This window comes from Montipora capricornis, chromosome 10 (genome assembly GCF_036669925.1).
Source record: "Montipora capricornis isolate CH-2021 chromosome 10, ASM3666992v2, whole genome shotgun sequence".
NCBI lineage: Eukaryota > Metazoa > Cnidaria > Anthozoa > Scleractinia > Acroporidae > Montipora > Montipora capricornis.
The window spans coordinates 4,135,722-4,160,569 of record NC_090892.1 but is presented as its reverse complement, the minus strand read 5'-3'; the positions used below and the strand labels follow the sequence as shown (position 1 = coordinate 4,160,569).

Below are 24,848 nucleotides of genomic sequence, written 5' to 3'. Positions count from 1 at the left end.
GAAAACTGAGGTAAAATTCGACGAAAACTTTCTGAAAGAAGGGTCTGTTCCATTCACAAAAAAGGGAAAAATCAAGTTGCCGACCCGAAAAATATTTCGTGCCACTTAATAACAGTGGAGTGCTGTTTTTTTGGCCGATCGAATGACCTAATGATTGCTCCAGTACTGTCGAGTACACGTGTGAGGTTGTTTTTTTGGATCCGATCTTTTTGTTGATCGAAAAACAACCGCAATATCAGCAAAAACAGCACCCGAAAAAATTTAATCTCACTTGGTAGTACTTTATCTCTGAAATATTTTGTCCCAGAGAGGTTAAACCTGTCAAGATGAAATTGTTCAGTCGACCGATCAATAAATCGATCATTCACCCTTACCTCGCAAAATATCAGGGTTGCTGCTACAGGACCAAATTCCCCAAGAAATATTTTGAGGTCCTGATCCTTTTGATAAATATCAACAGAGAAAAATCCAAGTAAATCAAATGAGTTTTATAAATTACTAGTATGGTAAACATCAATTCCTCTCAGTTCACCTTTTCGGCTCTTTCTTGGAGACGACTTAAGCACGCCAGCAATCCCCAGAGTCGGCTTTTCTTTTGGTTAGCACCAAGAACACGCAGTCTGGCCACTTCCAATTTATGTGCAGTCGTAGTGAAGGTCCATTTTTGTAACCATTGACACTCACTGTTACTTCAAATTTCTGAGCGTGCGTAGATGAGCCGGAAGCCCGTGAATTGCGGACTTCCTGTCTTGGAAGTGACCAGAGTCGGTGTTCTTGGTGCTGACCAAAAGAAAAGCGGAGTCTGGGGACGAGATTGGCTCGCCAACAGCAACTATACACAACGCATGCGTGGGCGCTCAAGTGGGCCTTTTAGTTAGTTAAGAATGGTTACAATTCTCATGTAGCAAATCCAAACTAAAGTTGTGGCGATTAAAAGACACTGCGTCTGTTCGCTTGTTAGACAAGTAATTGACCATCGCTCATGACTGGGGTAAAATCAATCAAAAGTTAAAGCAAGCTTTTGAAGCAAACCAGAGATTTACAATGCTTTTTGTAAAGCCGGCAATCGTAATCTGCGTGCACAGGTCCCTAATTAGGGGGAGCCTGATGTTGTAGCCAGTCAGAACGCAAGAATCTCTATAATCACCGATGTGTCCTTTCTGAGCAGACCCTTCCTATACTGAGAACGCTAATCGGCAGACATGCATTTGCGGTTCGAATTTAATTTGTACGAGTAAAGAACAAGTCGTGTTACCTTTAGCTTCTTAAGTTGTCCTTGGAGAGAGTCATGTAATTTATTATCATTTGTAGTTAACTGCGAGTTAATGGCTTCGTATGCGACAATGTCGAATTGTTTTTTCTGTAGAGAAAGATGGTTCACAACCTGATGGCAAAGGTGAAATAAGCTATGTGAGTTACTTTTTAGTCAAAGAAGAAAAAGTTCCTTGGTCAAAGAAAAGCTAGTATTTTCGTTCAAACAAGGAACATAGAAATAATGCATAACTGTAAGAGTGAAATTCTTTTCTTTCGAAATATACAGCAGCGACGTCGACTGTAAGAGTGAAAATCCATACTCACTTTAGGTCTCATGGCCTCTGCTTGCATTCCGACAACGCTAGTGTGAGATTCATGTATTTTGTTGAGGACTCTTAAAGTTATCGAATGGGCACCAAACAACAACAAAACACACCTTAACATAACGGCCAGCGTCAGTTGAGAAATCGTACACAACAGCAACCCTGGTCCAATTAAAATACTCCACCAATTTGATTTTAGCTTCATTAAATGACTCCGGTATTTGCGCAAATGTGATTCCAAATGGGTCATCGAACACTTCCTGTGTAGTTCTTATATAGGTAACCTGTCCAGAAGATAATGATACAGATTTACAGATATCTTCAGTCATGAGTGTTTTCGCTAGGGTTTCTCCACCTTACTGTGTGTGCTCGTGGAGACAAGAAATGTTTTCGTGTGAAGAGGATTTAGCAAACAGTGGCCCTAGTCAGTATTATGATAGTAAGATCTGTTAAATTCACTCTCTTTATATGGTTTCGTCATCCAATTTGAATTCTTATACGGAATACGGCTGTAAACTCGTTCCCGGTTCCCCTTCTCCCGTTCCCCGTGGGGAACCCAGTCGTTTACCGTTTCGCATGGGATCACTAGTCCTTGATCAAAGTTAACGACTGAAACATTGACCGTGTCACTCACTGTCTGACCTTGAAGATTAGAATTCAACCAATAGGATTAAAGATCGGAAACAAAATAATGGTAAACGGACTAGTGAAATCGATGGTATTTGCTTGATGAAACTAAACTTTTTACCATAAGTTTTTTGTAATATCCAACGACGTGCAAGACACTGGTAGCTTCAGTAGGTGTGTTAGGGCCAAGTATCAAAAGCGCCTTTTGCTTGTACATAAGAACTCTATCAGCATATACAACAGCGTTATCGGGGTTATTCTGTAATCAATCAATCAATCAATAAATCAGTCAGTTAGTCAATCAATCCAACCGTGACGAAATGGAAAATGACAGTCTTACTTGAGTGTTTAGGGTGAAAAGTTGAATGTCATATTTTCCAAAGAATTCGTTGAATTCCAAAGACTTTTTGGCGACGTCGAGTGCTAGCTCAAATCCCTTTTTAGTTGGTCCTTCCGTGTCCCGTGTCACCAAATTTCCAATAGTAATACTGGTCTTGTTGCCATAACTCTTTAATAATCCACACATAAAGATGAAAAACACGGGAAAAGACACCCCATTGATCATCGCCGTCATTTTTGACGAAAACTGTTTGAAGATTACCCCTGAAAGAAAACGATACAAAGTCAATTCCATTTTCTTGCTTGTTCAGAAGATTATTGGTGCAGGAGGCGTGGCCGTGCGGTAGGGGTGCAGGACTAAAATTTCCTGGAATTTTTTTATCGCGGGACACGTGATCCCGGGTTACAAACCCCGCTCGGAACATCAGTTTTAGGTGCTCGTAGGAGTCCTTGGTTCGCCAGTCAACTGGTCTGGCACTACTAACTTTGTTGCTGAAGTAGTTGTCGCTCTTGTTGCCTCCTTAAAAGTTAACATGGGAGTTAATATACATTAATGTATGGTCCCGAGGGAAACAGTTAGTTTTGTTTTCCCGAGAGTCCTCATGTTTCCCGAGACAAAGTCGAGGGAAACATCAGGACTCGAGGGAAAACAAAACTAACTAGTTTCCCGAGGGACCAGACATTAAGTGCTTTGTTATATATTTAGACTTTTCCTGCAACAATCGCAGCAAAACTTCCGGAGCGCGCAACAACTGCAGAATTGTATCCTGGTCGGGATACATGTGAATTTGATCAGGGCCACGTGACAGAGAATCAACCAATCACAGTGCTCGTTTTGTTGAGCGAAAGTCTAGGTATATAACAATTTGAGTTGTTTCTAGGTATAGTGTCCCCAGTTAGTGCCTCGAGGCTAAAGAATTTGTCACTTAAGAACGGTGGCTACTATTGTTATTGGGCATACGTTCTGCGCATCCCGAGATACTCGGATTTCCTATCAGTGATGCTTACTATTACCAGTACAGGTATAATTTGAGAAAGAACGCCATACATTGCTTTGTATTTTAAAGCTTTTTTACGAATATTATTCATGAATTATCTTTGAAACATGCGTGGTTACCCCCAATTTTCTTTTTGGATTTCATTAACACTTGTTAAGATCTACATTTTCTGCATAATCACACACTGGGACAAAAATATCTTTAATTAGTAGGCTGCACGCTGGCCCGGCTAACTGGGCTGTCCCGGTGAGCGCGATTACATGGAAAAATCTCAGCCCGGTTAGCCGGGATCCCGGCATCGTGATGCCGGCTAACCGGGATGGGATTTTTCCATGTAATCGCAAACTTGATTTTTGGTGTTTTTCTCAGACGTGCCGGGATCTCGGCTAAACGAGCCAGCCCGCCTAACCGGGCCAGACCGGCTAATGTAATCGGCCCCTAAATTTGCGTTATGCGCTCGGGTTGAACTGAATTGAGCATGCAACAGCAACAAAATTTCAGCCGGTGGGCAGAGCGAAATTTCAGTCCGGACTGAAACTCACCAAGTAATCAGGCCCTCCGTTACGGGAAATATATGTTTGCAAAGTTTGACTACGAACTGATTTTTTTCTTCAGTGTATTATGAAACTGATAAGAATACCACATTGTTAATGTTAAAAAACGTCCATAAGTGTTTGAGTTAACTGTCCTTTTAGCCCTAGAGTTTTGAATTTCTTTTGTCTTTATTTATACTTCTCACAAAAAAACAAAAAAGAAGGGAAGACAAATGAGCAAAAAAAAAGACGTTCTTAACTGACTCTAAACCTGACTATGTCCGCGTAGTATGTTCCAGGAGAATGGAGACTCCGGGGAATGGGCTCCTGTATGTTCTTCAAGTAGAATTTTGGTTAATCGGTTCAGCATGAAATTACCATAAAAAGGTTCTTATAAAAAAGAGTGCTTATCTGTCGATCTATATAATGTCATTTACACTTCTCTATGAACGTATTGTTCACCTCTAAATCAACTCCTATCGTTTATTCTTAATTTGACTGGCACAGTAAAAACCCGCATATAAGAACATAGAAATTTAGAGATCAGGCTGAACAGCGAGTTGATAAAGGAGTTAACCAAGGTAGAAAAGATTTGTGAGATAAAGGCGTTTCGAGCGTTAGCCCTTTGTCAGGGCGAATTGATTCGTAAAGAAAAGAAAAGACTCGAAGAATAAATATATCGCAGAAAATTATTTTCCATCAGCTGCGAATGAGTCAGTTCGCTTCCCAGAACGTACAGGTTTTTCGAGGCGTCAATGACACCTTCGCGATTCGTTATTCAATTAAAGTTTGGGATACAATAGTTATTTATCGGATTCTTGTGAACAGTTTTTAACAAACGATGGATTACAAGTTATTGTATTTGTTATCAGCTTTTTATCCAATGTCAGGAATTTCATTATTAACAAGATCGGTTGGTTGAAGCTAATAATGAGCGAAAACGATTGGGAAAAGATCATGAGAGGAATAGAAAACTTGCGCGGACACGTCGCACCTTCATCTTGCAAGGCTTCAAGATGACAGTTTTCTACTTAAAGTACCTGGTTGAGTTTTACGCGTTTCGTTCCTTCAGTAAGCTGCCGGTGGATATCCTGCGAAAAAACAAAGGAAACCTGAAGTCATACGATGATAAGTCATTCTGATTCAATTCAACGCAAATGCGATCGACGACAAGTTGCATGTCACATATTAAAGCCCACGTAAAATAGATAAATGCAAATTTGATCGCTAAATCGTTTGTCTGTTTGAATTTCGTATGGTTTGACCCGCCGCACAGACACTCAATGTCAATGTCAATAAGGTGTATTGGTTGGGAGGCGCGAAAAAAAAAATTAAAGCGAACGTTCTACACCTCACCAAAAAGTTTGGCCAAGAGATTAAACATTCCATACCGGATAGGACTGACTGAAACTTGTAAAACGTTTTGAAAATGTTGGAAGATACCAGTGTGCTAATGACGTTGAAAGATCCACTTGTTATGTGGCAGATATGTATATAAATGCATTGCTTTTTTTCCAAGGCTTTGCAAACTAAACACGTCGGATACACTGAATTATTGAAGTCTGAGAGCTACCGGCTAAATACAGATGAATTTTTCAACAAGGATTTGTGAGAATCTTATAGTTTTATAATATGTTGTGAAAATTGCAGCTCTGGTGGATTTAAGTGGTTCCCCTTATTTTGGTAAAAAAAAAAAAACCAAGAAGGAAGAAAAGCCGGCAGGGCAAGCGATATTCGCAAATCAATATTGTTTCAACATTGCAGTTGAACTTTTTTTTCTGCTTGTAGCAGAAAAATCTGCATTAGGCATTTTTTCTTATTTTTAGCAAATCCATGCAACCTGAGCAAGTGATTCTTTCACGGTTGCAAAGCTGGCTAGAAAAAAAGGCGGGAAAACCGTCTCAGTACATCGGTGGAAGCTCAACTTTTCACGTTTCTTGACCTCTAAGCCATACGGTTTTACCAGGTGAGCTTCTTTATTTTATTTTATATCATGTGGAAAATTTCCACTTTAACGTAAACCGTGAAAACAGTTACGATTATTGTGTCCCAAAGGATAATCGTATTTCATATAAACGAGTTGTAGGTTTGATTTTATAGACGACTTCACTATTCCTGTCGCTAGCGTTCTCGTATTTATAAATCGGCCAAGTGCAATTATTTTTTTATCTGAACTGTTCAGAAATACTAAACCCCAAGTTTCATGCTGTTTCCAGAAAAAAGATATACTGACACGATTCTGGGCAAACGAATAACTGTTGACAGAATAAATTTTGTAACTTAATTGATATGACACAACCTAAACACAGGGAAGTCCTCGCCAAAATTTGCATATGCAGTAAAATTTAATTTAAAAAGCTGCATGAAAAAAAAAAACCTCCTGTTTATCATCTAGAAGCTTGTTACTTGCGATTAAGCCACACCTTTAGTTATGTATTGTCCTTGATTCAGCTGAGGATATTAATTACTTTATACTGTGTCTTCCTTTTACTTCCGAAACTACAATCTTTCGCACACGTTTGCGAAAATTTCTTCATGCGGAGTTATTTTGAGCATCTAGTCAATTTGATTTAATAGGTAAACCATTAGAAACACAATATCTTCCTTTCCCAATGAATGGATGTCGCAAATGTGAATTTTAGGCGCTCGAACACTCTTGCTTTATTCCAGCTGTCTTAAATAAAACTTCTTGTGAATTGTCACGCAAACCAACGGACTGCGTGACTAACTTGAAGAGATTTTTTATTGAATAATGCGCTAGCCTGTTCCAGGCTCTCAGATAGTTGAGAAAACGAAAAGAACTGCGTGTGAAAAGCGAGTGGGGGCTTGGGTCGAGGCGAGGCGGGAGCATAAAAATTGTTCGTAGATCGACTGACAGTACTGTATAGCAAATTAACTGCTCAAAATCCTTTTTTCCATATATGCATTTATGTGTTTTCGTGACTTCCTTTACAGTCACGAACTGAAGAAAGTAATCCGTCCTAACCTAATTACCAATTCACGTACTACATTATTTTTCTCAAAGGCTTGTTGCCATCATCATGCTTTCCAGACGGGTAATTCAACTGATGTCTTGTAATGACATGGCTGGCATAGAGTCGCTCTATTTCCAGTTGCCAGAAGAGATTGCCTCCAATTCAAATATGGAGTGGAAATTTCCTACAGGGGACAACATATACGATACTATGGCAGAATGTCTTTTGCCAGATGATGTGCCCCAAAGCCTCAGAGCAATCATTACAACAGGAAATGAAAATTGTTTGTACAATGCAGTTTCCCTGGTCATAAGTCAATTGTTGCTTTTTGCGTACATTTTGACCAGAGGAGCGGGTATTTATCTCTCACAACATGCAACACAACAAACAACACGCATCAACGAAAAACAAACGACTTCCCTAAGCTTAAAAAAAATCATTTCAGCATCGACTAAATAATTTTTTCTAGTCGTTTTAGTTAACTTTGTTTGTTCGCCTTTCGTACGTTTTATACGTTTTTTTGTAAACGTACGTTTTTCCCTTTTCCATCTTTCAGGAAACGAAAACCTTGCAAGACCGCTTCGATTGATAACAGCTTGTGAGTTGTATAGTCAAGCTGATTTCTATACTACACACCCGAAGTTGGCACAGTGTGGGAATAATTCAACCATAACGCTGTTTTCTCAAAACGACAACACATTATTTTCTTTGTTGTTATCGGATGAAGGCGAAAACATTTTATACCAGACCAAAGACAGAAAGAAGGCAGTGGAAAAAGAAGCTCTTTTAGCATGTCATAGTGGGCGATGGAACACACTGCTAAATGTAATCGCCCTCTCCTCCCCCTTCAGAGAAGAATCTATGTGGCTTACTCAGACTGTAACAAAGGAATACGGACACTTTTGAATGGTTACATCTCAGGCCAAGCGTATCGACAAGCGGGAAGATGCCGGACAATTGTGTTCTCTGGTCTAGGGATGGATGCCTAGACAATACCCCAAAGGCTCCTTTTCAACCCAATCACTTCGTTTTCTTGACAAATAAATTTAACGAAAATCTACCACAGAGACAAGGCATGGATGGAGAAAAAGCATCAACGCCAAGTTCGCCATTTAAATGTGAAACTCCCGCTCAAGAACAACATCACGGACCCCCAAACGTCCTGTTACTGAAGAGGGGGAAGTTTCGCAAGCACCTGAGAAGAGACAAAAGCCTAAACAATCAAAGAGAGGAAAAGAGGACGTTTTTGACAACAGAAACCTCAATACTTCATCGTCTGAACATGAAGGTATCAATCATTTCACGGTAAACGAACGATGCTGAACCATCAAAGCCATTTAGCTCAGAAGTGCATAATATTTCATAGGAAAGCTTTTCCCTTTTAGGAAAAATTGCACAAGAAATCATCAATCGTGATGATGAAACGAAGCACAAATTGATCAAAAACAGAGTCCCTCCAGAATCATTTAGTTTTCCACTCATGCAAGGCGTACAAAGATAAACAGAAGAAAGCAGGTGTTAGACGGCGCTGTTGCCAGCATCAGTGGTTTACCGTCGGCTTCCTGGGAAAATACTCTCTAGAGAGTAAAGGAACTTCTGACGTTAAATAAGGTGTACCTTTACCTTTACCTTTACCAGTACCCAGTTTGAGTTTATTTGCTATGATGAAAAAGAAGATGGTGTGTTCTGCCTAGCTTGTCTTCTCCTTCCAGTTAAAAGTACACCTGGTGGGCGTGCAAAAACTCTCATCACGCAGGTGTACAGTATCTGGGAGGATGCCACCGGTGAATTGAAACAGTATTGTATGCAGCTATCATAAAGCCTCTGCAGATTTAATGAGGAATTTTGTTGTAACTATGGACAACAAAGCATCTCGAGTTGATCTCATGTTGGACAAGAAAGCTAAAGAGCAATTGGAAAGAAACAGAGAAGTTTTACGATCTATACTCAGGTGTTTAGAATTTTGTGGCCGCCAAGAGATTGCCCTTCGTGGTCATCGGGACGATGAGACAAGCACTGATGTTGACAAGTCTCTAGGAAACCTGAAATCACTACTTTCGCTCTGCTGTCAGTCTGGAGATCACTTCTTAAAGCAGCACCTGGAAACCTGTGCAAAGAACGCAAAATACACGTCTAAACAACCCAGAACGACCTCTTGCTCTGTATAAAAAGATATATTCAAGGCAAAATAATTGATAAAGTCAAGGCGCAACAACATGGTCCTCTATTTGGAGTTCAAGCCGATGAGGTGACTGATGTTAGCAATAAAGAGAAGCTTGGAGCTGTTCTTCGATACCTGGAGAACAATAAGCCTGTGGAAAGGTTAATCGATTTTATTGACTGTAAAGAAGTCACAGACAAGGCTCTGGCCAGACAAACTGTACAGAAAACCGACCAGGTTGGACTTGACATGAAAAACTGTAGATATCAGTCATATGATGATGCGGGTAACATGGCAGGGGCTAACAAAGGCTGTGCTGCAAGAATCAAGCAAGTCTACCCCAAGGCTAAATACTACTACTGCATGAAGCATGATCTCTCAATCTTGCAGTTACTAAATCCTGCAAACTGCATCAAATGCAAGTAATGCTCGATACAGTCAAACAGGTAGGGATTTTCTACAAGTATTCACCCAAAAAGCAGAGAAAACTAGGAGTGTATCTCAGCCGTAAGTCGTGAAAAGAATCAGACAGGAGGCGAAGTACCTAAAAGAAGAATCAAGAAAGTGAAAATGTTATGCGACACAAGATGGGTTGACCGACACGTCGCACTTCAAGGCATCGCCCTACTTCATGAATTTCTTGTTGATAGCCTTGCATCCATATCTTCAGGGAACGGAAACTGGGATTCGAAGTCTGTCACTGAAGCTCATGGCCTTCTGACGCAACTTTGTAGCAGTAGGTGGATTGTTGCGTTTCATGTTAACCTTTACTTTTAAAACTTTTTGAGAGGTTTGAGCCTGTTACTACAAGGGCCACGCCAAGATGTGATCACCGCCTACAACAGAGTGTCGCTTGTTGTGCAGGAACTGAAAAGCACGAGAAAGTCAAGACATCCGAAACAGCATTCGAAGACAAAAGCCACAGCAATGGCAAATAGCGTTGACGTAGAACTATCAGTTCCTCGAAAATGTGGCAAACAGACCCACAGAAATAACGTAGTGGCTCGTTCTGCGTCTGAGTATTTCATGTGATCAGTTTTTATCCCTTACCTAGATCATCTAATCATGGATCTAAGCTCAAGATTTTCTCACGCAACATCCATAGCGATGAAGACCTTTCATTTGCTACCCTGCCACGTTCAACACCTTCAAAAGGAGGATGAGGTGGTCATTAAAAATTTCTTCAGCGGAGACCTGCCATCACCATACAGCTTTAAACAGGAACGTATTCTCTGGAAAAGAGAATGGCAAGGGGTAACAAGTCCACCATCAACCATCGAAAACACCTTAACCGAAATGAGTGCGTCTTTCTACCCCAATTGCAACATGGCACAAATTCTCCGCTTGAGGCTGATGTTGCCAGTGTCTGCAGCAACTGTGGATAAGAGCCCATTCCGCTTTGAAGGAGATTAAAACTAACAAACGAAGCAGTACAGGATCAGACCGCTTGTCCGCACGGATTCTTTTGCAAATCCACACAGACATCACATTGGACCTAGATAACATAATTGGCATCTATGCAAGGGAGCACCCAAATAGAATGCTGCTGTTAAACCCTCTAGAAGGTGATTAGTCTAAGTAGGGTAGCACTTCGTTCGACTGTGTAGTAGCCTTGCGTCTCCTCTGGATTACAGCGTGATTTGTAATAGCGAAAGAAATGAACAAACAAGCCTAGAATTGTGATTCTTCCAGTGAAAATGGCAGCAATCAAGAAGCCTAAGCTAATGCGTTAACACTAGTAGAATGAACTGCTTAAACTTAAAAGAACAAACACATTCATTCGTAAATTTCGTTTTCTCTTAGAACTGTATCGCGACATTAGCAGTCATTACCAAGCTCTAGGAAAGGGATTTTTTTTTTATCCTTGTCCGATCTTGTTTATTTGCATGCATCACGTTCCGTTTTGTGCTGGTGTCCTAAGTGAAAATCAAGTCTATAATTTTGTTGTAAAGGCCTGCAGCAATAGGCGAACTTTCTACCTTAATTGTCACAGTAAACATAGTTCGAGTTGCAAAATTGTGTGTTTGGTGGATAGCAGACTTCTCGGACTATACTGGCTTTCAATGACAGAAAATCCGTTCTGGAAAAGTTACAAAATGGTATAAATTGTTTACAATACTTACTGTTCTGTTATGATTAGGAGTAAGTACTAAGGGGCATATAGTGTGAGCCCGGACATAGTGCATTTTTATCTTAAAACACGACTATAGTTAATTATACGTGTGTTTTCTTTGAGTCATCTCAGGAACAGGAAGGACCCATGACCCAACAAATCCGTTTAGAGAGAATATTAACGTAGGAAGATAATTCTACCGTTGTGTTCTGAGGAAAGCATCTTGACTTTACCAACACTTTCTCAAGAAAGTCTCAAGAATACAGGAAATCGCACATGACTCCCCCGCTAAAAATATTTTTTGGGTGTACACTCTCAAGGTCTGGATCCGCCACTGCTATACTAGATGTAAAGATTTTCCTAGAGTTTCTGGAAAATTGTGAAATCCAATATGGCCTCACGTAGTGTGACTATATTACTGGTGCCTTAGGGCTTGTTTACATGGAGAGAGAGTGCTGACCGAGGTACCCGGCTAGGAGGATAAGCCTAAGAGTTAAAATTGTACAGTCGTACATATAATAATACAGTAACATAAAGTCACAAATATTTAGTCTATTGCAAGTCCTGAATAGAGTTAGTTGATACAAGGAAAATCTGTAAACAGAAAGTTTACAATGTGAGCATTTATCGTAAACAAATATCCCAGCAACACCTATTTATACGGATATCAAGACAATGACTCAGCAAAAGTTATTTTCAGCCATAAGAAACAACTTGTTTAAGACAGTGTCAACAAATATTAGTCAAGGCTTCGCTCTTGTCAGGATGAGGGCATAATTACTGGGTTGCCAAACCCAGTTGGAATCTGCGTGGCGTTTCGTCGTTTTATTTTCCGTGTCGGTAAAAGTCTTGCCTGTCACTCCCCTGCTAAGTGGTGGCTTTGTGCATAGAGCCTTCTGCGCGTATTTTCTTAGGATCGAGAGGATAGTGGGAAATGCGTAGATTTCTCTGATGGACACAGTAGATCGAGTAACTTAACCGGCAATGGCGTCGAAAGTCATGTAACGCGAATGGCGTTTTAGTGGATCTTTGAACAAAATATACCCTTATGAAGCTCAATAATGGCAAGTCAATTGGATTTACAGGCGGTGGAATCTTAAAAGCGACGAGTAATGGACTTCGACAACAATCTATCGCCCGTCGAGCCGAAATCAAAGTGAGATGTATTTACCTAAAGTACATGGTAATTTAACACGATCGAGTTTCTTGTCTTCATGCACGCAATGAAATAGAAAGAGGTTTTCGCCTCTAAGAGCAAATATGTTGCTTGTTTCAATAAATTTTTCGCTGGAAAAGGATTCTGTGGTATTTTCTGCCTTTGTGAATTATAATATCATGTTGTGTATTGAATTTTCGAGCTTAAGGTTGAAATGTGATATGGGAGAAGTTTTTTAGTATTGCTCTGTAAGCAGGAAGGGTTCACAGGCCTGTTGGAAGCGTGCTTGAGTTTCAACAAAATGAGCCCCAAAATCAGTGAAGAATTGTGACGCAGTTGAATAATAAAGTAGCTGCTATTTCCAAAATGATGGAATTACCTGGTTAGAATAAATAACGTCGTACGCGTCTTGGAGAGTAAATTTTGACTTTGCATAAACAAGACTTGGGCGATTGTGATCTTTCAGGGGCACCCAACGAATCTGTTCCTCACATTATCTGTTCCTCAGAGGAATCTTGCTGGCTGGCAAAAATACAGGTGTTTCGATGAGCTTGCTGGGAAATTTTGTTATTGATAGAGGTTTTGCCTGGGAATTACTGACTTTTTCTAGCATTTCAACCCGAGCTGGCTGTAGAAACTCTGAAGACTGAGGGCGACTTAAAATAATAATAATAATAATAATGAACCCCTTCCCTCTCCCAGAGAGTAGTCACAAACATACGACGGCTGGTCAGAGTGATTGCGCTTTCGGAAAAAACCTGTTTTGTCCCGGTTTTGTCGCTTTTGTTCGGTCGTTTTGGATCGAGGGATTTGAAACCGCGCGGAATTCCTGGCTGGGAAATAAATTTGATCAGCTGGCTGGGAAACCAACCAATTTTATCTAGCTGGCTGGGAAATTTCTTGTGTGTCTTGCTAGGAAAAAGGAACAGATAATGTTTTACCAGCAACACTGAAAAACACCTGAAAATGCCTTAATAACATTTATTTTCATTAACTGGGGTATAATAATACATTTTACAACAAATTGGTCGTTGGGTGCCCCTGATCTTTGTTTTGACTTCGCTCATTTCATTGTCAAACTTTATAACACTTGACAGAAAAAGAAACTTACAAAAACCCGGTATCTTGCCATCATTTGACACAGATACTTCACTGTTTGGCGAGTAAACATGCCGCGGTAACTTCATCTCGGCGGCGCCCGCTAAATAGGCCATTTCCGAGTTCGTGTCTGCCTCCTCTTCAAAGAGAGTCTAAGTGCGAAGTTTTTCTTATGAAAATTAGTTTTCATTCATATGTAAAGTAGAACTAATTACCATGACAAAAAGTTTGCACTTACACTCGCTTTGAAGAGGAGGCAGACATGAACTCGGAAATGGCCTATTCCGGCGATGTCACTTTCGATTTTTCGATTTATTTGTGCAGCCAAAACGTAAAATATCAAAATTGAACGTTGCAAAAATCCCCCAAAATGTTTGTCGCTGATCGTAACTGTTTGTATTCTATTTTCGGTCCGATGCTTCTGTTTCGTGAGGGGTATATTGTTTTGGTCTCCCATCCAAACACTAACCGTGCTGAACAGGGATTAACTTCAGTGAACTTCGGTATTACAAAGCTGTCAGATGCTCAGAGGGCATGCTTAAACTTGTGGTGAAAAGAAGTTTATCAACATGTCAGCCCAGAAGCCAATGTTTCTCACTTCCCATTTATTTTCTTCAATCTTTCTGGGTTCAGTACTTTGCTAGTAACCACATGTCTTCTCAGACTATTTACCCAAGACTTCTACCATGGCACTACAATGATAGACAATACCAAAACAATATCGTGCACTGTTAGAGCTACATATTACGCAAGGACAGATCTGTTTCGTCGTACGAACGTGTGAGGACCTGTGAGCCAAAGGGCCTCTTCTGGTATGACTTCTTAATGACCCCCCAACTTGAAAAAAATTGTCTGGAACGGTGCACGTACCACAGGCAACCCAGTGTACCCTCACGGAGGGTCTAATTTTTTTTTCCAAAAGCTGGCTTTTTGAAATGTTAAGTAATGAAACATAAGGAAAGTCAATTTTACAATCGAAGAAATTGCATGTGGTCCACGAATCAGTTCGTGCGCTGTAGGTTAAGGATGTGCGGTAATATTATTCCAATATTCTCAGTGCGTCACTTGTTACAGAGAGCTAACTCCTCAATGCAGGTATTCAATGTTTCTCGCGTTATATCGGCGGACTAAATATCTTAAAGAGGACAGGTGGTGCTATTGTCGCTACCGAAGTTCAAGATAACAGAGAATCATGCAAAGAAAAAAATGAGGAAAAATACCTTCGACTTTGTTTACATCTGTATAAACCTTCTTACCAAAATAAAGTTTTAACTTGTGACTAAGCATTTTCCGAGCGGAGAGAACTGAAACATGACCTCCACTGTCTTCTCCCCCTCATTCAAACGTTTCGGAACATTGCTAACACCGTCACACCCGTAGAAATAAATGAATTCCAAACGTCGAATAAAGATAAACAGCTGTGTCTTTGAGAGGTGAAATACACGAAACACGAAACAGCGAAATCCAATTGCCTACAAAAAAATTTCTCAGGCAACCAGGTTTTTTTCAGAAGAATGTTTCTGAAACATTGGTCAGCCCTCCTTTACGGAGAAATTATTTTTCTTCTTCCAGTATTAATACTGAGAATAGTTATCTCATAAGTAAACATTGCGAAAAACGTCTCGCTTTAATGGTTGGGCATTTCGATTAAATCCTCATTGTTGCTATTGGATTACAAAAAGAAGACGGAAATCGATTAGTCTATAAGCAATTAACAGCAATGGTTTTTTTTTAGCTGACAGAGGTCCAAAAAATACCAGTTTTAAGTAAGGAACAATAATAATCATTTTGCATTGATCACTGAACCTTTGGATCAAAAAAACAGTGGTGTGAACCTGAATAATTATATTATTACATCTGCTCAGGAAAGGTCTAGAAAATTTTACAGAAACAAGTTGACATGACCATCAGTAAAATGGTCACGTTTTGAAATATCAAAGAATGACTCTCAACTTAGCCGACGAATTTACAAAGATGTTCCCGTACATTTCCCTGCCTGACGTAAAACAGTTGCTGCCACCTCACGCCGCAAGAAACGGCCTTCTCACGCAAGCGCAAGGTTTATAATACACTCTTTCTTTTTTATAAGAATATTGTTTTTCCGGCCCAGGCTGAATATTCCTATTTCTCTGCCGATTTTAGGCTGATAATATTCTTGTAATATTCTTAATTATAGCTTATGACATTTCCGTTTAAGGATGTATTGGGGTATCAATTACAAGTGTTTGGTGTCCAGATCCGTCTCGCGATACATTGTGCACGTGCTCCATCGCTGTTCGTTGCAGTCAGTTAGGTCAAGATGTCACGTCAGTCGACACTTGGCCGTTTTGGCTTTAAAAAAAGCATTTCTCACAGAAATGTATTGTATTTACAGATTTTCAAAGCACCAAATTATATTCTTTTCACAATTTCAGCCTCGGGTTTATTATCAAAATATTCTAAAAATTTCGCAAATTTCAGCCTCAATATTCTTATAAAAAGAAAGAGTGTAGACCACTTTAGCTTGCACGTTTTGTTTTCCCATTTCAGACCACATGGGCCTTTTTCGCGCGGCGGCCATATTGGCCATAGACAATAGATTTGGTACCCCGAGCCTCGAGTTGAAATGTTTGGGAGTGAGTTACGGTGGAGTAAAACAAAAGTTTTCAATCCCTCGGGACTAAAGATGGCCGCCGTGTGATTAAGGTCCATGATGCTACTCTAGGGAACAGCTTCTTTCAAATGTCGTCCTATCATATGCGTGCAGCTTCGCAGCTGTTGTCTTCGGCCGAAGGCGAAGACAACAAAGCTCCCTAGCGAGCATCACGTGGTCTGAAATGGGAAAACAAAACGTACAAGCTGAAGAGGTCAATTTGTATATCTACATATGGGATTGATCTCGAGGGTCTGTTCAGATGATACCAGAATGAGTTTTGTTCCTCGGAATGAAGTTCGTAATGCATCCACGCGACAACATCGTCCGGAGACGCACTAGCGCGTGCGGTATTTCGCGCCAGATGAAAAACAAATTAAAGATGGCGCAAGTTTCGAACGTAGGGTGCGTTCGGTTCACCCTATTCCGGAATAAGAATACGAAGAGTGATGATTTAAAACGGCATGTCTGGCATTTTGAAGCAACAAGGATAATAAAGATATGTTTAAAATAGCATTTTAGCACGTGTTTGACAATTTTAATGTGAATGTACGTAAAAAAGAAGGATTTCTAACTTCTATTCCATGTATTCCTATTCCGGAATACGTTCAATCGAACGCACCCGTAATGTGATCCCTCTAAGGGCCGATTTACACAGTGCAATTTTCGACGCATGCGACAAGCTTACGACTGGTCTACGACATGACTTGCGATTGTCGCAGCGTTTTAAAACATGTTTTAAAATGCTACGACATTTTCCCTGACGTACGGGACAATCGTAAACAAGTAGTAAGCCTTTTGTAAGTTTGTCGCATGCGATAAAAGTCGTTCCGTGTAAATCGGCCGCAATAAAAACATATGCTCTAAAAAGAGTAAAATGATCACAGTTAATAAGGCCAGTTTGTGGTAGAGAACGAAATCGAGGAGTGTTGATTGCCTGAAAATGAACAAAACCCGTTTGCGTTTTGTAACTTCCCTCAACGCTAGTTTGCAAAATACCAGAATGAAATGTCGTACCAGAATGAGAATTGTAATCGGATTGAAGACCCGAATGAACTCATACCGAAATGTTCTTTTTTTGTGTATCTCACAACAGAAATAAGTGTAGAGATCAGTGGAATGAAGACCAATGAACTCGTTCTGGAATGAAAGCTCCCTAGTTTTAAACACTTGTCACGGATAGTTACCGCTTCGCTAAGCATAGTTACAGACCTTAATGAGATACGTTCGTACTGCATCGTCATGACACAATCGACCGGGGAGGTTCTTTTCAATTAAATTGATCCCTAAAAACATATCCGCAATAAAGTTTTCTTACCTTAAAGCAAGTAAAAGTAAATCAGCCACTTTTCCACGTTTAAATGGCTATAAGGCAGAATCTATTTGACCTACTCAATTTTAGGAGAGGCTACGACGTCACGCAAATTTCCCTCAGGTAATTTTTTAAATGTTTCTCTCCGTTCCTTTATTTTATTTACAAAAAAAAAAAGTGTAATACTAATTTTAGAGCTCTTAATTTTTAAAGTCACAAGATGACAGCTCATAAATTAAACAACAGATTTATCAGCAAAAACCACACGCAACGTAAGCTTCATGCCACGAACGAATGGGAAGAAGAACACATTTTAAAAATCTAGTTAACCTGAAAAACCGAAATGAAATCTTCAAAAGAGATACTAATCGACGTGCGTTTGACATTTGACAAAGTAGAGCAATCTTTTTCACTCATTTTTTACAGAAGTGGCCCAAATGTACCCTGCCTCAGTTTTCAGACGCGGTTGAAGTGTCAACTTTGCTCATTTTAACCCGGTGATCATACTCTTTTTTTTTTTTCATTCCGATTTTGTTTTCTCTCTCAACAACCCTATTCGGATGCGGGTTTCAAGGAAGCATAGCCTCTTATGAAGTGTATTGTAAAGTCTCACATAGTTACAAAGGCTACGACCGAACGAGTGGAATGCTAGAAGAGTTCTTAAGGTAGCATTGTACAGTCATACAGTTTAGATCATGGAAAAATAGGTTTGCGTGCTTTCTATGCAATTTTCAAAATTCTGTCCTTTGTGTAATCTTTATATAGAGGCAGATTAACAACGAGTATTTTGCGTAAAAGCAAATAATCGGCTGAGCCATTAATTGCTTGAGAAAGCTTTGTGTATTTAAACAGCTGCGCCGATTGCTAAAAGCTTGATAAATTCGAGATGTAACCAACATATATTCTGTTAAATTTATTCTTAATCATTCTCACCTTTCTCCTTTTACTAATTACTCTTTAGCAGATTCACAAATGGCGTTTTTTAGATATTGATTGTTTTCCTTGTGAACAATAATTTTTTTCTCAATAATTTAAACAAAAGAGGTCGTGTTTAATTTTAATTGAAACTAGGGATGGATTGTCTCCGACGGAACAACTTGGCCAAATTCTGTGAATCTTTATTTCCCAATGTTAACTAAAGAGGTACATGAATTTAAGTATGGAATGACAATTACGTTTTGTTGTCGTCGCCGCGTCGTCGTTTCTCAGAAGAAAGCCTTGGAACACTTCGGACTTATTTCAGGTACTACACGCACTTCCTTTAAAAATTATTTTGCTTCTTCCTATGTAATCTTTTAATCTACATCGTCTCTTCATTTCTGTCGGGTTTAACGATGTCTATTCACCTCAGGCCTTTATTTCAATAGCGAGAATGCACGCACCGTTTCAACAGTTTCAGTTCTGGGAGTGTGGGGAGACAAATTGTCATCCTAAGCTAGTTTAATGGCCTAGCTCCCACAAGCCTCCTATTGCTCAGTGGTATACGTAGAGCATCCAGACTAGTAATCGGAAGGTCGTAGGTTTGATTCCTGCAAAGGAGCACTCGGATTTTTTTCCGAGTATCCCCGACTCCTACCTCCCACGAGTCTCCTATAGCTCAGCGGTAAAGCATCCGAACTAGTAATCGGAAGTTCGTAGGTTCGATTCCTGCAAAGGAGCACTCGGATTTTTTTCCGAGTATCCCCGACTCCTAGCTCCCACGAGTCTCCTATAGCTCTTCAATAGACGAGCCCCTCCCAGGGGTTTTGGAGAACAAGGAACCTGGCTAATTTGAATTGGGGAACAGGGGAACAATGATAAAATTAATATCTTCGTGAACAAGGGAAGATGAACAATTTTAGGTAAAACTAAAATTGAAAGTAAACTTTCGATCTCTAATTTCGTTCTTTTTCTTCGAGAAAATGAGCCTGTTGTTTTTCTTGATGAGAACGGGAGTGGCGTGTCCGAATGTACTTTAGGAAATCAATAGTAAACGTGTACAAAGTGATTCTGAAGGACTGTGCAGTAATCATCTGGAAAGGGGGAAGGGGTTCTAAAATGAAAAAAAGTGGGCATTGAAGTGAAGTTAAGCCCTCCATCCTACACTGTAATTTAACTTTAGCTTCCCCCCCCCCCCTTCCTTCCCCGACCAATTAGATTTAGAGCTCCCCCTCCAGATAATTATTGCACAGTCCCTTAGAACAAAATGTCAATATTGTAGTTTGTTTTTGCAGGGGTGCTTTTAGAGGGCTGCGAGCACGAGAAAGTTTTCATCGATTTTGTCAATGATCTCTTCGTTTAACATAACACACAATGATTCTTTTAGACGGTGACAAGAGCAATGATGAATGTCAAATGTGGGAGAGATAACGGGGAACACCAACGATAAATGCCCAAAATACCACGCGTTTCTTGCATTGATACTGAACAGAAAAACGGTTCTATTCAGTAATTTATAAGACGGGAATTATTTTGCCTCTTCGGACATCTTTTTTAATTTACCCTATTGCTTTACCTTTCTCTTCATGGATGGAAGGGTGACTGTGACTCTTTGAAACTGATTATGCATGGAGACGGCCAAATTTATAACTGTGTTTTTCAAATGCAACTTCCAAGGACGAAGGAAAGGTTCACATTTATGAAAATTGTAAAAACACCTTACTAACTACCTAAATCTTTTTATCATTCGTTTGGTCTCCAGGTAAAGTTGACCGCAGTGTCCTGTAACACGTCGGCGTAATTCACAGTTTTCAGCTGCTTTTTCGTTTATCTGAAACCCGGCGGACACAACAGATGGGCAAATGGTTGTCTCAAACGCTCCGTCACATACTGTGTATACCTCTTGCTAACCGAGTTGTTTTTTCTTTTATTTGTCTGATTTGTGGCTCGAAGAGGGAGGTCTGCGCGCCATAATTCAGTGGGAAAAAACGAGGATCCGTAAGTTGAAGTACGGACCGAGAAAACGAAGTTAGTGAGATATTTGTTATATCTTTGAGGTCGTGATAAGGCTCGCTGGAAAGGAAACTAGTTGAAGTCAAGCAGAAAGTTCAAGTGCCACAAATGATCGGAATGCTTGAAAATGTGAAAAACGAATCAATCTTATTGGCCTTTTGAAATACTTGTCAAACATTTTCACAAGTTTTTTTTTTTTCATATAAACAAGACGAAAAACTTGAATTCCAAATTTACCGAGCCACACAGCGGACCGTACTGTAGAATATGGCCAGATAATTAATTAGCCTATCATAGCGTGCGTACTATCTGAGAGCTACAATAACCACAGGCAACCCAGACTCGAAGGGTAAAAAAAATTATAAGGATTTGTATGGGAATCTCGATAACAAACTGAAAAAGATATTTACCGGCAAAAGTTCTCAATAAAAAAACTACAATAAATTACAGCTTTTTTATTGAGAACTAAATATCTTTTTCAGTTTGTTATCGAGATTCCCATCCATATCCTTCTAATTTTTTTACCCTCCGAGTCTAGGTGGCCTGTGCAATAGCGAGAGGTTTTGGAAAAAAAAAACTTGCCAGCCGTGCGTCTTTAAGGTTACCTCCACTCCAGCAAAAAAACCAACATAATGTCAAGGAAATCACCTGTACATTCAAATTTGTTTGAAACCTTTTTCAAACGAAGCGTTTTTATCCAATGAGTTTTAGCCAATTTATTTTTGTTTTCATAATTTTCCGGCCGTGGCCACTTTCTTATTATACAAAAGCTATTTGTGTCAGAAGACATTCACAATCGTTTAAGATAGCTGCACCCAAGAAATTTGGAAGTGGAAATACTCAAGCGACTCTAAAATTCATTTTTCCTGATACAAAGACTTTTTTGAAAAAAATTCGAACAAATCTGTTTTTTCCGCGGTTTAAACTTCTTCCTTTAATGTCAGCTTTATGCGCATTTAAGTAGCCAGAGGGGCAAACACTTATTTAATTATCTTCCATGCAGAAACCGCTGCTTTATTGGCAAGTTGACAGATTCGAATGGGAGCGAATGGTCACGAAACGAAGTTTATGAATCATCATCCTGATGAGCTCCTAATATTGATTATTCAATTGACAACGTTAGAAAATAAACTGCCGAGCCGACGGTTTGAAATAAGAATTTTTTCCAAAATTTACAATTCACCAACAGTTTTAAATTTAGAAAACAAACCGATGACTTTCACAACCAAGCTGAAAACACCTGTTTCACTTTTGTTTGCGAGTTTAATATGCCTAACAGACAACGAAAAGACGAAAAGCTACTGAGCAATCCGCAGCTCGCGTATTATCGATATCTGGTCATATCTCAATTTACTCCACAATGATTACGATCGGTATATTTTACATAACGAGGGTATTTTATTTGTTCGAAGAATAGTAATTTAGTGCAAGACTTTATCAATCCCTTGAAATTAAAACTATATTAAGATATATATTTTTGCATTTAAATGATGTAATTTGAAGTTGACGCCGCCGTCTAAACGGCGCCATGACCTTTGAAAGGAGTAAGCAAGGAGCAAAGCTATTATCTTCTCAAATTTCTTTAAAAGTTTTTATTCTTAGGTTTTTGGGAAACGGAAAGAAAATCGTAATGCGTATCAGCGTTTTCTAACTACAATCGTGGTATTAGGGTGATTTGCATAAACGAGAAATGGTTAATAAGCACTATAAGAAAGGTATTAATAATACATGAGCTAAACAGGCCATGTATGAACTTTAAACCCTATAAAACAATCCTCCTCAGAATTATTTATGTAAGGTGGCCCGGCATGTTTTTCTTGTATGCTAAAACCAACATTTGATTTGATTTACTTTCATTGTTAATTTCAGTTTACAGTGTCCCCAATTAGCGCTTCAGCGCTAGAACGACTAGACACTTAAATAAAGTTCCTTTCCTTTTCCTTTCCTTTTTCCTGTCACATTCTGTATAATTATTGTCTGGACTCCAGAGGGACACGCTCAGTTTTGTGAAATGTTTTTGAAGCAGTTCAATAAACTCGAATGTGAGGTTGACTAGCAGTAGAGTTATATCGTAGAGTTAGAGTTAACTCTAACTCTACGACATAACTCTATGAAAATAACTCTAAGAATAGCTGTCTACCTCGAATGTCGTGTTTTATCCTATTAAACACTCCTGCTCGTTTATTACTATAAACAGACTGATCGAAGCTGATCGAGAGAGAGAGAAAATCGCCACCTTAGCATGCTTCTGTTGAAAGCAATGCAACACAGTGGAAATTCTACGGTTTTAATCTAACTTTCCCTTTGTTTGAGAACTTGCTTCTATAGGTGAAGTTTACAGGCAAGAAATGCTGAACTGAAATCAAACAAGTTTCTCTGAGTTACATTTTTTTAAAAAATCCCGAAATCGAAGCTTTCAACTGCATCACAGTCTTCGTCAGTCAAAGGAGCTCATTTTGAAATTAACAAATGACTAAACAAAAGTCTTGTTTTAAATTAGGTCAGTCAATGAACCAAAGCAACGGGGAAAATGGGGAAATTTAAGATTTCTTCAACCGATTTCGTTAGGCAAGTTATATGCAGTACTTACTACTTCTGTGGTATACGGAGGATTTCTTTTGAACGAAAGTCCTAAAGTCCTTTTCACGCACTAACAAAAGAAATCCTACCTTCACCCTTAAAATCCTTGACAAATGTTGTACAAACGTTGGCGTTATTTCCCCGTCGTAAAAACGCTGGAAAAGCCGTAACCATGACCTTGAGACAACGTCAATTTTATAACCGGACGTATTCCAGACCTTTCCAAACGCTCCAACGTCCTCTAGTCTAATACATTCATACTTAATTATTGTTCTCCAAAGGGGTTCTTCTAATACGACAGCATCAGCGGCATTTATAAGCCATTTCATGTATTACCGCAGTTCTGAACGTTTTTATGCTTTCTAAGTTACCTTATTTTTGCACCATATAATTGCCCCCGCAGGGTTTTGGCCCAGAGATTAAAACCAGGGAGGCAGAATAGGAGTTCCCGCGTAGATATATATCTATATCGATTTGAATAAAAGAAAAGAGAAAAGATATGTCGATCACACACTATAGGGCGGAATGATCCCGATCTTTCTATTTTCAAGAAACCAGGCGCACATGGTCGTATCGTGTAATTTTTTTCAGTTGTCACCAGGCCGCAAGTTGGTATGGGGTAATCTTGATACATGCTTAGACGGCTTTGTTTGCCACGTCAGCCACGAGGTCTTCCCGAAGAAAAGGAAGCGTGGTGTTGGGTTGTTCTCCATCCGCTGTAGTCTCGATATAATCATACGGCTTTAAGGCTTTCATAAACTACATTGTTCTACGCAAAATTTCCACATGATAACTATTAAAGATTCTTTTGTTGCTCCACATGTGTTCCAGTACGTTACATCCATAATTGACAATTATTCGCCGAAGTCGAGGTAAATATTCACCGATAATCACTGTGCCTGAGGCGAATAATTGTATTAGTATAAATACACAGGTGATTATTTCAAAAAAGAGAAAAAAGAAAACATTTCAACGCGAAATCATCTTCACTTACAGTGGCAAAACGACTACTGGCAGCCATTTTGTCCGTCGAGGTGATTATCGGCTGATAATCCGAGATAGCGAGCCAATGAGAGCGCCCAATTTTGTATAATCACCTGTGTATTTATACTAATTACAATTATTGGCAAGAACAAAAGTATCAATCAATCCCACAACTTTGAATTCCAGCAATAAATGTCACTTTTTCTAAAGGCGGGGGCACATTTAGTGAGACCTATTGCTGGTTGTTTTTTGAGGCCACGGTGTAGACACTAAGCTCTACAGAAAAAGTTTGATAAGTTATAGGTAAGCGGTAAGTGGTCCAAAATGTCGAAAGTACAAAGGAAAACACGGCGCTTCCTTCGCGTCATACTAGTAGTCCACACGTCAACTTCCGCCAAAGGGAGGGGACTTAATAGTCTAGCTGTCACCATCCGTTGACCACAGATAAAAAATTCCCAAGTTGTCAAAAGGGGACGAAAGAATCTTTGAGAGAAAGGAAAGGAAAGGAACTTTCTTTAAGTTACAAGGCCCCACAAGCTTGTACGCTTTAAATCTTATCCTGTTAAAACAAAGCTTTTTAAGTTTCACGTTTTTAAGTGTCCACTCGTTCTCGCATTGGAGCACTAATTGAGGACACAGTAAACTGAAATCAACAATTAACGTAAATCAAGTCAAATGTTGGTTTTTGAGGAGAGGGGAAAGCCGAAGTACCAGGAGAAAAACCTCGCACTGCAGAGTAGAGAACCAACAAATTCAATCCACATATGACGCCGAGTCTGGGAATCGAACCCGGGGCCAAATTGGTGGGAGGCGAGCGCTCTCACCACTGCGC

General features: G+C 39.6%; 1 protein-coding gene and 1 long non-coding RNA gene across 21 annotated transcripts in view; one reads left to right on the top strand and one right to left on the bottom strand.

Annotated features, from left to right (window-relative positions):
* The window catches only part of LOC138021713 (gamma-aminobutyric acid type B receptor subunit 1-like), an 87,040-nt gene that overhangs the window by 25,166 nt on the left and 37,026 nt on the right, over window positions 1-24,848 (bottom strand). For 10 of the 20 annotated variants that reach the window (XM_068868689.1, XM_068868681.1, XM_068868682.1 and 7 more), the window contains 6 exons: window positions 5,115-5,165; window positions 2,545-2,807; window positions 2,326-2,463; window positions 1,691-1,861; window positions 1,256-1,384; window positions 375-440 (listed from right to left, as the gene is read on the bottom strand). In XM_068868689.1, coding sequence (XP_068724790.1) covers window positions 375-440; window positions 1,256-1,384; window positions 1,691-1,861; window positions 2,326-2,463; window positions 2,545-2,778 — 738 coding nt within the window. In that variant the 5' untranslated portion in view covers window positions 2,779-2,807; window positions 5,115-5,165. The other 10 variants (XM_068868696.1, XM_068868698.1, XM_068868699.1 and 7 more) reach the window with 7 other exon arrangements.
* Window positions 18,483-23,001, top strand: LOC138021717 (uncharacterized). The gene is made up of 2 exons (XR_011126428.1): window positions 18,483-18,764; window positions 20,202-23,001. It is a non-coding gene; the product is annotated as an uncharacterized lncRNA (long non-coding RNA).